Source organism: Pleurodeles waltl, chromosome 5 (genome assembly GCF_031143425.1).
Source record: "Pleurodeles waltl isolate 20211129_DDA chromosome 5, aPleWal1.hap1.20221129, whole genome shotgun sequence".
NCBI classification, from domain to species: Eukaryota; Metazoa; Chordata; class Amphibia; order Caudata; family Salamandridae; genus Pleurodeles; species Pleurodeles waltl.
The window spans coordinates 1,862,460,577-1,862,473,504 of NC_090444.1; the positions used below are offsets into that span (position 1 = coordinate 1,862,460,577).

Consider the following 12,928-nt stretch of genomic DNA (forward strand, 5'->3'; position numbering starts at 1 on the left):
ACTGGGATCATGGGATTGTGCCAACTATGCCAGGATGGCATAGAGGGGGCAATTCCATGATCATAGACATGTTACATGGCCATATTCGGAGTTACCATTGTGAAGCTACATATAGGTAGTGACCTATATGTAGTGCACGCGTGTAATGGTGTCCCCGCACTCACAAAGTTCAGGGAATTGGCTCTGAACAATGTGGGGGCACCTTGGCTAGTGCCAGGGTGCCCACACACTAAGTAACTTTGCACCTAACCTTTACCAGGTAAAGGTTAGACATATAGGTGACTTATAAGTTACTTAAGTGCAGTGTAAAATGGCTGTAAAATAACGTGGACGTTATTTCACTCAGGCTGCAGTGGCAGGCCTGTGTAAGAATTGTCAGAGCTCCCTATGGGTGGCAAAAGAAATGCTGCAGCCCATAGGGATCTCCTGGAACCCCAATACCCTGGGTACCTCAGTACCATATACTAGGGAATTATAAGGGTGTTCCAGTAAGCCAATGTAAATTGATAAAAATGGTCACTAGCCTGTTAGTGACAATTTGGAAAGAAATGAGAGAGCATAACCACTGAGGTTCTGATTAGCAGAGCCTCAGTGAGACAGTTAGTCACTACACAGGTAACACATTCAGGCACACTTATGAGCACTGGGGCCCTGGGTTACCAGGGTCCCAGTGACACATACAACTAAAACAACATATATACAGTGAAAAATGGGGGTAACATGCCAGGCAAGATGGTACTTTCCTACACAACCCCCCCCAAACGAAGGACAATAAGACTAGCCATGACCTGATGAGTCTTCATTGTCTAAGTGGAAATATCTGGAGAGTCCATCTGCATTGGAGTGGCTACTCCCAGGTCTATGTTCCACTGTATAGTCCATTCCCTGTAGGGATATGGACCACCTCAACAATTTAGGATTTTCACCTTTCATTTGTTTTAGCCAAAGTAGAGGTTTGTGGTCTGTCTGAACAATGAAGTGAGTGCCAAACAGGTATGGCCTCAACTTCTTCAGTGCCCAGACCACAGCAAAGGCCTCCCTCTCAATGGCAGACCAACGCTTTTCTCTAGGGTTCAACCTCCTACTAATAAAAGCAACAGGTTGATCCTGGCCCTCAGAATTAAGTTGTGATAGGACTGCCCCTACTCCTAATTCAGATGCATCAGTTTGGACATAGAATTTTTTAGAGTAACAAGGGCTTTTCAGGACAGGTGCAGAGCACATGGCCTGCTTCAGCTCCTCAAAAGCTTTCTGACAGTTTGCTGTCCATAATACCTTTTTAGGCATTTTCTTGGATGTGGGGTCATTAAGAGGGGCTGCAATGGAGCCATAGTTCTTAATGAACCTACTGTAATACCCAGTGAGGCCTAGGAAGGCTCTCACCTGAGTCTGAGTGGTAGGGGGAACCCAATCAATAATTGTTTGGATTTTCCCCTGAAGTGGTGCAATCTGTTCCCCACCAACAAGGTGTCCCAGATAAACCACCTTACCCTGCCCTATCTGGCACTTTGAAGCCTTGATAGTGAGGCCTGCCTTTTGCAGGGCCTCCAAAACTTTCCATAGGTGGACCAGGTGATCATCCCAGCTGGAGCTAAAGAGAGCTATATCGTCCAAATATGCTGCACTGAAAGCTTCCAGCCCTTGCAGGACTGTGTTCACCAACCTCTGAAAAGTGGCAGGTGCATTTTTCAAACCAAAAGGCATTACAGTAAACTGGTAATGTCCTTCAATGGTAGAAAATGCAGTTTTAGGTTTAGCATCTTCTGACAATTTGATCTGCCAATACCCTGCAGTCAAATCAAAAGTGCTTAGATACTTGGCAGATGCCAGTGTATCTATGAGCTCATCTGCCCTGGGTATAGGGTGAGCATCAGTTTTGGTTACCAAGTTGAGACCTCTATAGTCTACACAAAACCGCATTTCCTTCTTTCCATCTTTGGAATGGGGTTTTGGTACCAGTACCACAGGAGAAGCCCATGGACTGTCAGAGTGCTCAACCACTCCTAGTTCTAACATTTTCTGGACCTCTTGCTTTATGCAGTCCCTGACATGGTCAGGCTGCCTATAGATCTTACTTTTGACAGGTAAACTGTCTCCAGTATCTATAGTGTGCTCACACCAAGAAGTGGTACCTGGCACAGTAGAGAAGAGTTCAGAGAATTGATCTAGGAGGTTTATGCAATTGTCTTTCTGCTCAGCAGTAAGACAATCAGCCAAAACTACACCTTCCACAAGAGCATCTTGTTCTGTGGAAGAGAAGAGATCAGGTAGAGGATCACTGTCCTCTTCCTGTCCCTCATCTGTTGCCATGAGCAGGGTGAGATCAGCCCTGTCATAGTAGGGTTTCAGGCGGTTGACATGGAGCACCCTAAGGGGACTCCTGGCAGTGCCTAAGTCAACTAAATAGGTGACTTCTCCCTTCTTTTCAACAATTGTGTGGGGACCACTCCATTTATCTTGGAGTGCTCTTGGGGCCACAGGCTCCAAGACCCACACTTTCTGCCCTGGTTGGTACTGAACCAAAACAGCCTTCTGATCATGCCATTGCTTCTGGAGCTCTTGGCTGGCCTGAAGGTTTTTACTGGCCTTTTTCATGTACTCAGCCATCCTTGATCTGAGGCCAAGTACATAATCCACAATATCCTGCTTAGGAGCTTTTAAAGGTTGTTCCCAACCCTCCTTTACAAGTGTGAGTGGACCCCTAACAGGGTGTCCAAAAAGAAGTTCAAAGGGGCTGAAGCCCACTCCTTTCTGGGGTACCTCCCTGTAGGCAAAAAGGAGGCATGGTAGAAGGATATCCCATCTCCTGCGGAGTTTTTCAGGGAGACCCATAATCATGCCTTTGAGAGTTTTATTAAATCTCTCCACCAGTCCATTTGTTTGTGGATGATAGGGTGTTGTGAACTTGTACGTTACACCACACTCCTTCCACATGGCCTTTAAGTATGCAGATATGAAATTGCTTCCCCTGTCTGATACTACTTCCTTTGGGAAGCCCACCCTGGAAAATATTCCCAGGAGGGCCTTTGCCACTGCAGGTGCTGTAGTGGTCCTTAAAGGAATAGCTTCAGGATATCTTGTGGCATGGTCCACTACCACCAAGATAAATCTATTGCCTGAAGCAGTAGGAGGGTCAAGGGGGGCAACTATGTCAACCCCTACCCTTTCAAAGGGAACCCCAACCACAGGCAGTGGAATAAGGGGTGCCTTTGGGGTGCCACCTGTCTTGCCACTGGCTTGACAGGTTTCACAGGACTTACAAAATTCCTTTGTGTCCTCAGACATCCTAGGCCAATGAAACAGGGGAACAAGCCTGTCCCAAGTTTTCATTTGTCCTAGGTGCCCAGCTAAGGGAATGTCATGTGCCAGTGTTAGGAGGAACTTTCTGTACTCCTGAGGAATCACTAATCTCCTGGCAGCTCCAGGTTTAGGATCCCTATGCTCAGTGTACAAGAGGTTGTCCTCCCAGTAAACTCTGTGAGAGTCACTGACATCCCCATTAGCCTGTTTGACAGCTTGCTGTCTGAGACCCTCTAATGTGGGACAGGTTTGCTGTGCCACACTCAGCTCCTCCCTGGCAGGCCCCCCTTCACCCAAAAGCTCAGCAGTGTCTGCTACCAGCTCCTCTGGTGTAGGTTCTGCACAGGGAGGGAATTCTTCTTCCTCAGAAGTTGAATCCACTGTAGAGGGAGGGATAGTAGGAAGTGGTTTGCTTCTACTAGCCCTAGCTTTAGGGAGCACTTGGTCCATTGTTCCAGGATCCAAGCTTCCCTGTCCTTTTTGCTTTTTGGCCTGAGCCCTTGTCAAAGCAAAAATATGCCCTGGGATGCCCAGCATTGCTGCATGGGCCTCCAACTCCACATCTGACCAAGCTGATGTCTCCAAATCATTCCCTAATAGACAGTCTACAGGTAAATCTGAAGCTACCACAACTTTCTTTGGACCAGTAACCCCCCCCCCAGTTGAGATTTACAACAGCCATGGGGTGGCTAAGTGTGTTGTTGTGAGCATCGGTTACTTGGTACTGGTGACCAAGTAGGTGTTGTTCAGGGTGGACCAGTTTCTCTATGACCATAGTCACACTGGCTCCAGTGTCCCTGTAGGCCTGAACCTCAACACCATTTATTAGGGGTAGCTGCTTGTACTTATCCATATTAAGGGGACAAGCAACTAAGGTGGCTAAATCAATAGCCCCCTCAGAGACTAACAGCCTCTGTGGCCTCCCTAACAAGGCCAACCCCAACTAAGTTACCAATAGTGAGCCCAGCTACTTCCTTGGATTGGCTACTAGTAGGTTTGCTCCCACCACCACTGCTATTAGTAGCGACACTAGGTGTAGCAGTAGGGGTTGTAGTGGTAGGAGGCTTGGTGCCTTTCTTTGTACAACTGGGATCTGTTGTCCAATGGCCTTTTATTTTACATAAATAGCACCATGGTTTCTTTTCCTTGTTCTGAATAAAAGAGGATTTGGGCCCACCACCCCCACCAGAGTGTTTTTGTGGGCCTGATGAAGACTCATTTTTAGATTTGTCCCCACCCTTGTCAGAAGACTTACCATCCTTCTTTTTGTTGCCATCTTTGTCACCCCCTGTATGAACTTTTCTGTTCACCCTTGTTCTGACCCATTTGTCTGCCTTCTTTCCCAATTCTTGGGGAGAGGTCAGATCAGAGTCCACCAAGTACTGGTGCAACAAATCAGACACACAATTATTAAGAATATGCTCTCTCAGGATCAAGTTATACAGGCTGTCATAATCAGTAACTTTACTGCCATGTAACCACCCCTCCAAGGCCTTCACTGAATGGTCAATGAAATCAACCCAGTCTTGTGAAGACTCCTTTTTGGTCTCTCTGAACTTTATCCTGTATTGTTCAGTGGTTAAGCCATAACCATCCAGGAGTGCATTCTTAAGAACTTGGAAATTATTAGCATCATTTTCTTTCACAGTAAGGAGCCTATCCCTACCTTTTCCACTAAATGATAGCCATAGGATAGCAGCCCACTGCCTTTGAGGGACATCCTGTACAACACAGGCCCTCTCAAGTGCAGCAAACCACTTGTTAATGTCATCCCCCTCCTTGTAAGGGGGAACTATCTTGTGCAGATTCCTGGAATCATGCTCTTTTGCAGGATGACTATGGGGAATACTGCTGCTGCCACCATGGGTTTCTAAACCCAGTTTCTGTCTCTCCTTCTCTACTTCTAAAGTCTGTCTATCCAAATCCAGCTGTTGCTTCTTGAGCTTCAGTCTGGTTTGTTCCACTCTCAATCTATTGAGCTCCCTTTCTAACAATCTGTCATCAGGGTGGGTGGGAGGGACATGCCTTGAAACAGAAGTATGGTGAGAATGGACAGAAGGAGACCTGTCCCTTACAGAAGCCACCCTAACAGCTTGGCTAACAGAAACATCACTACCAGTATGGTGAGAATAAATGCTTTTGCTATGATGTGAGACAACACTATTTATATGGTGTGGCTCATCATCATTACCAACTATGCTAGACTGTCTAGTAATGGGCAGGCTAGGAAGTTTCTTTCCTGAATCTTTTCCTGGGGGAGTCCCTGGATCAGATTGAGAACCATTAGCTACTTTTTCAACAGATTGGGCACTTATGGCCTTATCCTGTACTCTAAGCAAGTTAATTAACAGTTCTAAGGAAGGATTCTTCCCTACACTCAAACCTCTCTCTATGCAGAGACTCCTTGCTCCTTTCCAGCTAAGGTGATCATATGCAAGTTTGGACAGATCAACATTTTGGCCTGTGCCAGACATTTTTAGAGAGAGTTAAAGTGATAGTAAAAGATAAAAAGTTTGTCAGAGCTTTTAGAAAGACAGAGAAAAAAACTTTTTAAACTTTTTAGAACTTTTTAGAAAGTTAGAAGTACTTTTCAGCACTTAGAAAAGAGTGAAAAGAGGAAATGCAAAACTTTTTGGCTATGTGTATATACACTGACCTTGTTTTGTATATTTTTCTCTTATGAAAAGTACAATGACAAGAGTGGTAAGTAGTCTCAAAGCACTTATCCCACCGCTGCACAACAAATGTAGGAGGCTGGACTGGCTTGTAGTGAGTACCAAGGGGTACTTGCACCTTGCACCAGGCCCAGTTATCCCTTATTAGTGTATAGGGTGTCTAGCAGCTTAGGCTGATAGATAATGGTAGCTTAGCAGAGGAGCTTAGGCTGAACTAGGAGACGTGTGAAGCTACTACAGTACCACAAGTGTCACTTGCACAATATCATAAGAAAACACAATACACAGATATACTAAAAATAAAGGTACTTTATTTTTATGACAATATGCCAAAGTATCTCAGTGAGTACCCTCAGTATGAGGATAGCAATTATACACAAGTTATATGTACACAATACCAAAAATATGCAGTATAGTCTTAGAAAACAGTGCAAACAATGTATAGTTACAATAGGATGCAATGGGGACACATAGGGATAGGGGCAACACAAACCATATACTCCAAAAGTGGAATGTGAACCACGAATGGACCCCAAACCTATGTGACCTTGTAGAGGGTCGCTGGGACTATTAGAAAATAGTGAGAGTTAGGAAAATAGCCCTCCCCAAGACCCTGAAAAGTGAGTGCAAAGTGCACTAAAGTTCCCCAAAAGACAAAGAGTCGTGATAGAGGAATAATGCAGGAAAGACACCAACCAACAATGCAACAACTGTGGATTTCCAATCTAGGCTACCTGTGGAACAAGGGGACCAAGTCCAAAAGTCACAAGCAAGTCGGAGATGGGCAAATGCCCAGGAAATGCCAGCTGCGGGTACAAAGAAGCTTCTACTGGACAGAAGAAGCTGAGGTTTCTGCAGGAACGAAAAGGGCTAGAGACTTCCCCTTTGGTGGACGGATCCCTCTCGCCGTGGAGAGTCGTGCAGAAGTGTTTTCCCGCCGAAAGAACGCCAACAAGCCTTGCTAGCTGCAAACCGTGCGGTTAGCGTTTTTGGACGCTGCTGAGGCCCAGGAGGTCGCACATTGGACCAGCAGAGAGAGGGGACGTCGAGCAAGACAAGGAGCCCTCTCTGAAGCAGGTAGCACCCGGAGAAGTGCCAGAAACAGGCACTACGAGGATGCATGAAACGGTGCTCGCCGAAGTTGCACAAAGGAGTCCCACGTCGCCGGAGACCAACTTAGAAAGTCGTGCAATGCAGGTTAGAGTGCCGTGGACCCAGGCTTGGCTGTGCACAAAGGATTTCCGCCGGAAGTGCACAGGGGCCGGAGTAGCTGCAAAAGTCGCGGTTCCCAGCAATGCAGCCCAGCGAGGTGAGGCAAGGACTTACCTCCACCAAACTTGGACTGAAGAGTCACTGGACTGTGGGGGTCACTTGGACAGAGTCGCTGGATTCGAGGGACCTCGCTTGTCGTGCTGAGAGGAGACCCAAGGGACTGGTAATGCAGCTTTTTGGTGCCTGCGGTTGCAGGGGGAAGATTCCGTCGACCCACGGGAGATTTCTTCGGAGCTTCTGGTGCAGAGAGGAGGCAGACTACCCCCACAGCATGCACAAGCAGGAAAACAGTCAAGAAGGCGGCAGGATCAGCGTTACAGAGTTGCAGTAGTCGTCTTTGCTACTATGTTGCAGGTTTGCAGGCTTCCAGCGCGGTCAGCAGTCGATTCCTTATCAGAAGGTGAAGAGAGAGATGCAGAGGAACTCGGCTGAGCTCATGCATTCGTTATCTAAAGTTTCCCCAGAGACAGAGACCCTAAATAGCCAGAAAAGAGGGTTTGGCTACCTAGGAGAGAGGATAGGCTACTAACACCTGAAGGAGCCTATCAGAAGGAGTCTCTAACATCACCTGGTGGCACTGGCCACTCAGAGCAGTCCAGTGTGCTGGCAGCACCTCTGTTTCCAAGATGGCAGAGGTCTGGAGCACACTGGAGGAGCTCTGGACACCTCCCAGGGGAGGTGCAGGTCAGGGGAGTGGTCACTCCCCTTTCCTTTGTCCAGTTTCGCACCAGAGCAGGGCTAAGGGGTCCCCTGAACCGGTGTAGACTGGCTTATGCAGAATTGGGCACCTCTGTGCCCAACAAAGCATTTCCAGAGGCTGGGGGAGGCTACTCCTCCCCTGCCTTCACACCATTTTCCAAAGGGATAGGGTGTCACACCCTCTCTCAGAGGAAGTTCTTTGTTCTGCCATCCTGGGCCAGGCCTGGCTGGACCCCAGGAGGGCAGATGCCTGTCTGAGGGGTTGGCAGCAGCAGCAGCTGCAGTGAAACCCCAGGAAGGGCAGTTTGGCAGTACCAGGGTCTGTGCTACAGACCACTGGGATCATGGGATTGTGCCAACTATGCCAAGATGGCATAGAGGGGGCAATTCCATGATCATAGACATGTTACATGGCCATATTCGGAGTTACCATTGTGAAGCTACATATAGGTAGTGACCTATATGTAGTGCACGCGTGTAATGGTGTCCCCGCACTCACAAAGTTCAGGGAATTGGCTCTGAACAATGTGGGGGCACCTTGGCTAGTGCCAGGGTGCCCACACACTAAGTAACTTTGCACCTAACCTTTACCAGGTAAAGGTTAGACATATAGGTGACTTATAAGTTACTTAAGTGCAGTGTAAAATGGCTGTGAAATAACATGGACGTTATTTCACTCAGGCTGCAGTGGCAGGCCTGTGTAAGAATTGTCAGAGCTCCCTATGGGTGGCAAAAGAAATGCTGCAGCCCATAGGGATCTCCTGGAACCCCAATACCCTGGGTACCTCAGTACCATATACTAGGGACTTATAAGGGTGTTCCAGTAAGCCAATGTAAATTGGTAAAAATGGTCACTAGCCTGTTAGTGACAATTTGGAAAGAAATGAGAGAGCATAACCACTGAGGTTCTGATTAGCAGAGCCTCAGTGAGACAGTTAGTCACTACACAGGTAACACATTCAGGCACACTTATGAGCACTGGGGCCCTGGGTTACCAGGGTCCCAGTGACACATACAACTAAAACAACATATATACAGTGAAAAATGGGGGTAACATGCCAGGCAAGCTGGTACTTTCCTACAGGCTGGGAGCACAGAGCACCCTCCTGGGGCTAAGGGCACAGAGCACCCTCCTGGACATGGAAGCACAGAGCACCCTCCTGGGAGCACAGAGCACCCTCCTGGGGTTGGGAGCACAGAGCGCCTTCCTGGGGCTTGGATCATAGAGCACCTTCCTAGGTCCTAGAGCACAGAGCACCCTCCTTGAGCTGGGAGCACAGAGCACCCTCCTGGGGCTGGGAGCATAGAGCGCCCTCCTGGGGCTAAGAGCACAGAGCATCCTCCTGGACCTGGGAGCACAGAGCACCCTCCTGGGGCTGACAGCACAGAACACCCTCCTGGGGCTGAGAGCACAGAGAACCCTCCTGGGGCTGAGAGCACCGAGAACCCTCCTGGGGCTGAGGTCACACAGAACCCTCCTGGGGCTGGGAGCACAGAGCACCCTCCTGGGAGCACAGAGCACCCACCTGGGGCTGGGAGCACAGAGCACCCTCCTGGGGCTGGGAGCACAGAGCACCCACCTGGGGCTGAGGGCACAGAGAACCCTCCTGGGGCTGGGAGCACAGAGCACCCTCCTGGGAGCACAGAGCACCCTCCTGGGGCTGAGAGCACAGAGAACTCTCCTGGGAGCACAGAGCACCCTCCTGGAGCTAGGGACACAGAGCACCCTCCTGGAGCTGGGAGCACAGAGCACACTCCTGGGGCTGGGAGCACAAAGCACCCGCCTGGGGCTGAGGGCACAGAGAACCCTCTTGGGGCTGGGAGCAAAGAGTACCCTCCTGGGAGCACAGAGCACCCACATGGGGCTGGGAGCACAGAGCACCCTCCTGGGGCTGAGAGCACAGAACACCCTCCTGGGGCTGAGAGCACAGAGAACCCTCCTGGGGCGGATAGCACCGAGAACACTCCTGGGAGCACCGAGCACCCTCCTGGGGCTGGGAGCACAGAGCACCCTCCTGGGGCTGAGGGCACAGAGAACCCTCCTAGGGCTGGGAGCACAGAGCACCCTCCTGGGAGCACAGAGCACCCTCCTGGGGCTGAGAGCACAGAAAACCCTCCTGGGAGCACAGAGCACCCTCCTGGAGCTGGGGACACAGAGCACCCTCCTGGGGCTTACAGCACAGAGCACCCTCCTGGGCCTGAGAGCACAGAGAATCCTCCAGGGACCACAGATCACCCTCCTGGACGTGGGAGCACAGAGTACCCTCCTTGGGCTGAGAGCACAGAGCACCCTCCTAGAGCTGGTGGGAGAGAGCAACCTCCTGGGGCTAAGAGCACAGAGCACCCTCCTGGAGCTGGGATCACAGAGCACCCTACTGGGGCTGGGAGCACAGAGCACCCTCCTGGGGCTGGGGGCACAGGGCACCCTCCTGGGGCTGAGAGCACAGAGAACCCTTCTGGGGCTTGGAGCACAGAGCACCCTCCTGGGAGCACAGAGCACACTCCTGGGGCTGGGAGCACGAGCACCCTCCTGGAGCTGGGGGCACAGAGCACCCTCCTGGATTGGGAGCACAGAGCACATTCCTTGGGCTGGGAGCACAGAGCACCCTCATGGTGCTGAGGGCACAGAGGTCGGAGCACAGAGCACCCTCCTGGGGCTAAGAGCACAGAGAACCCTCCTGGGGCTGAGAGCACAGAGCACGGAGCACAGAGCACCCTCCTGGGGCTGGGAGCACAGAGCACCCTCCTGGAGCTGGGACCACAGAGCACCCTCCTGGGGCTTACACTTTGGTCAGGTGTGGTAATTTAATGCCAGTCTGTGCCTTATGTGTACGTGGTATGCTGCATGCCACAGAGATGGGCTCTCTTCTACCTCTGGTGGTACTCTAACACTTTGGTCATGGGTGGTAATTCAATGCCAGTCTGTGCCTCATGTTTACGTGGTATGCTGCATGCCACAGAGGCAGGCACTGTTCCACCTCCTGTGGTACTCACACACTTTGGTCAGGTGGTAATGTAATGCCAGTCTGTGCCTCATGTTTCCAGCATATGCTGCATGGGACAGAGGTGGGCAGCCCTCCACCTCTGGTGGTACCTGACAAACTTCTGACATTGGAGCTAGTAGCAGGCTGAGGGGGACACCTCCCAGTATAGTGTAGCACTGCGTCTGTAATACAGTCCCTACAGCTCCGCTCACGGCCTGTGGTGCTTTGATTTGCCACAGGATGTCTGGCACTAAAAGTAAGACAAGCGGCTGTAGAGGGAGGAATGTAAGGTGTACTCATAGGCAACAGAGTGACTGACAAAGCCCCGGCCCACCATTCACAACACTTCAAGTCATCTCTGTGCAACCCGCAGGTGATAACAACATTTACATTTAACATAAACCCAGCGCATTTCCCCCATTACAGTGTGGCCGCAAAAGCAGAAACCCCACATGCACGCGCCACTAACCAGTGATATTCTAACCACCAAATGAATGATTATTCACAGACATCTTTCAGTCTCTCAGAAGGGTGGCATCTCATCTGGGATCTCCTGGGACCTTCCACACAGGAGCACCACAGGAGAGTGCCGACCCCTAGGTGGAATCACAAAGCCCACCTCGCACTGCAGGATTCCCTCACACAGGCACCACAGACAAGCTCTGCTCAGCCCACCCCTTACCATCCTCCAATTTCATTGCACTGATTTTGACTTCGAAGACTCTTCAAGGAGCTAAGAATCTGCTGCGGGCCTTAGACTCTCACCAGACCCCCAACAGCTACATGAAGTCGGCGACCACTAGAAGCAGACTCTCCGGCCACTTCCTCTCCCTAGGCTCGCGTCTTCTCTCACTTGATGGAGTCAGACTGCCCAGGCAATCCCTTGGGGAGTTATGACCTCTGGACTCCTCCCCTTAGAAGCACAAAACGCATCAAGCTGGTGTCAAGGTTGGCTGTGGTACAAATAGCCCACAATATATCTTTTTTAAACTCCAGGGACCAGTCTAACGAGCTGGGATGAGACAGTTAAATGTTGTGTTTGTTTGTCCAGTTAAACCTTTTCACTCACCCACTACTGCACAGATGATACAAGGGCTCGGACACATGATGGATTCCTGAGACAAATGGGAACTTCGAGAACTCGCTGAAGAACTGGGAACCGCAGTCTGTCACTGTTTACCGGGTACACCCTGCCGAGCAAACAAAACTCTGAAACATTATTGGTGATAATGCTGTCATCACAGGAAACAAATGTGCCTGGTAACCCACAGCTCCACTCAGAAAGTTAGGGGCATATTTATGAGAGGCTCGCGTTGCGGCACTTTTAGCTACGCAGTGATGGCGCAAATCTTTCAACCATATTTATGAGGCCATGCAAAGCCACGTTGTGTGGCTTTTCATGGCCTCATGGCTATAGAGTAAGGCAAGGCAGCACAAATCACTGTGTTGCCGTACTCTGTGCAAGGTAGCTGTTCTATGTGCATTGCAGTGGGTGTTCCCACGCAGCACCCATGGATTTTGACGCATCCCCAGATTTACAAGAACCTGTAAACCTGGGAATGCGTCAAAGTCTTACGCCTCCCGAGAGGAGACGAAACGAGGATAAATATCTTAATTTCTCCTCGTTTTTTCCTCTTTCCATGTGTACTGCATTCTGCAGCACACAAACAAAGAGGAAAAAGCCTCCCAGGAATGTTTTAGTGCAGTTAGGTGCCCCTTCCTGCACATAAATAATCCTGCATGCAACACAGACACTCTTGCACCATGGTGCAAGGGGGCCTGCGTTGGTGCTAGACAGCCCATTGTGCACCAGCAGAGGAGGAACGGGCAGGCATGCGCCGTATTCCTTAAATACAGGTCATTCCTGCCTTTTTTAAGTGACGCAATGCAGAGCAACAAAGTGGCTTGCTGTGCTGCACCGCACCACTTTCTCGTAAATCTGGGCGTTAGAGTTTTTTTTAATCATGTCAAGTGGATTTATGATGTCCAGTCCTTACT

At 50.0% G+C, this 12,928-nt stretch overlaps 1 protein-coding gene across 1 annotated transcript in view; it reads right to left on the minus strand.

Annotated features, from left to right (window-relative positions):
• The window catches only part of LOC138296891 (solute carrier family 22 member 7-like), a 297,169-nt gene extending 285,415 nt beyond the window's left edge, over positions 1–11,754 (minus strand). The window contains exon 1 of the mRNA XM_069236387.1: positions 11,613–11,754. Within this exon, the coding sequence (XP_069092488.1) occupies positions 11,613–11,628 (16 nt within the window). The 5' untranslated portion in view covers positions 11,629–11,754. The remainder of the gene's footprint in view (positions 1–11,612) is intronic.
• Positions 11,755–12,928: the final 1,174 nt, after the last annotated feature.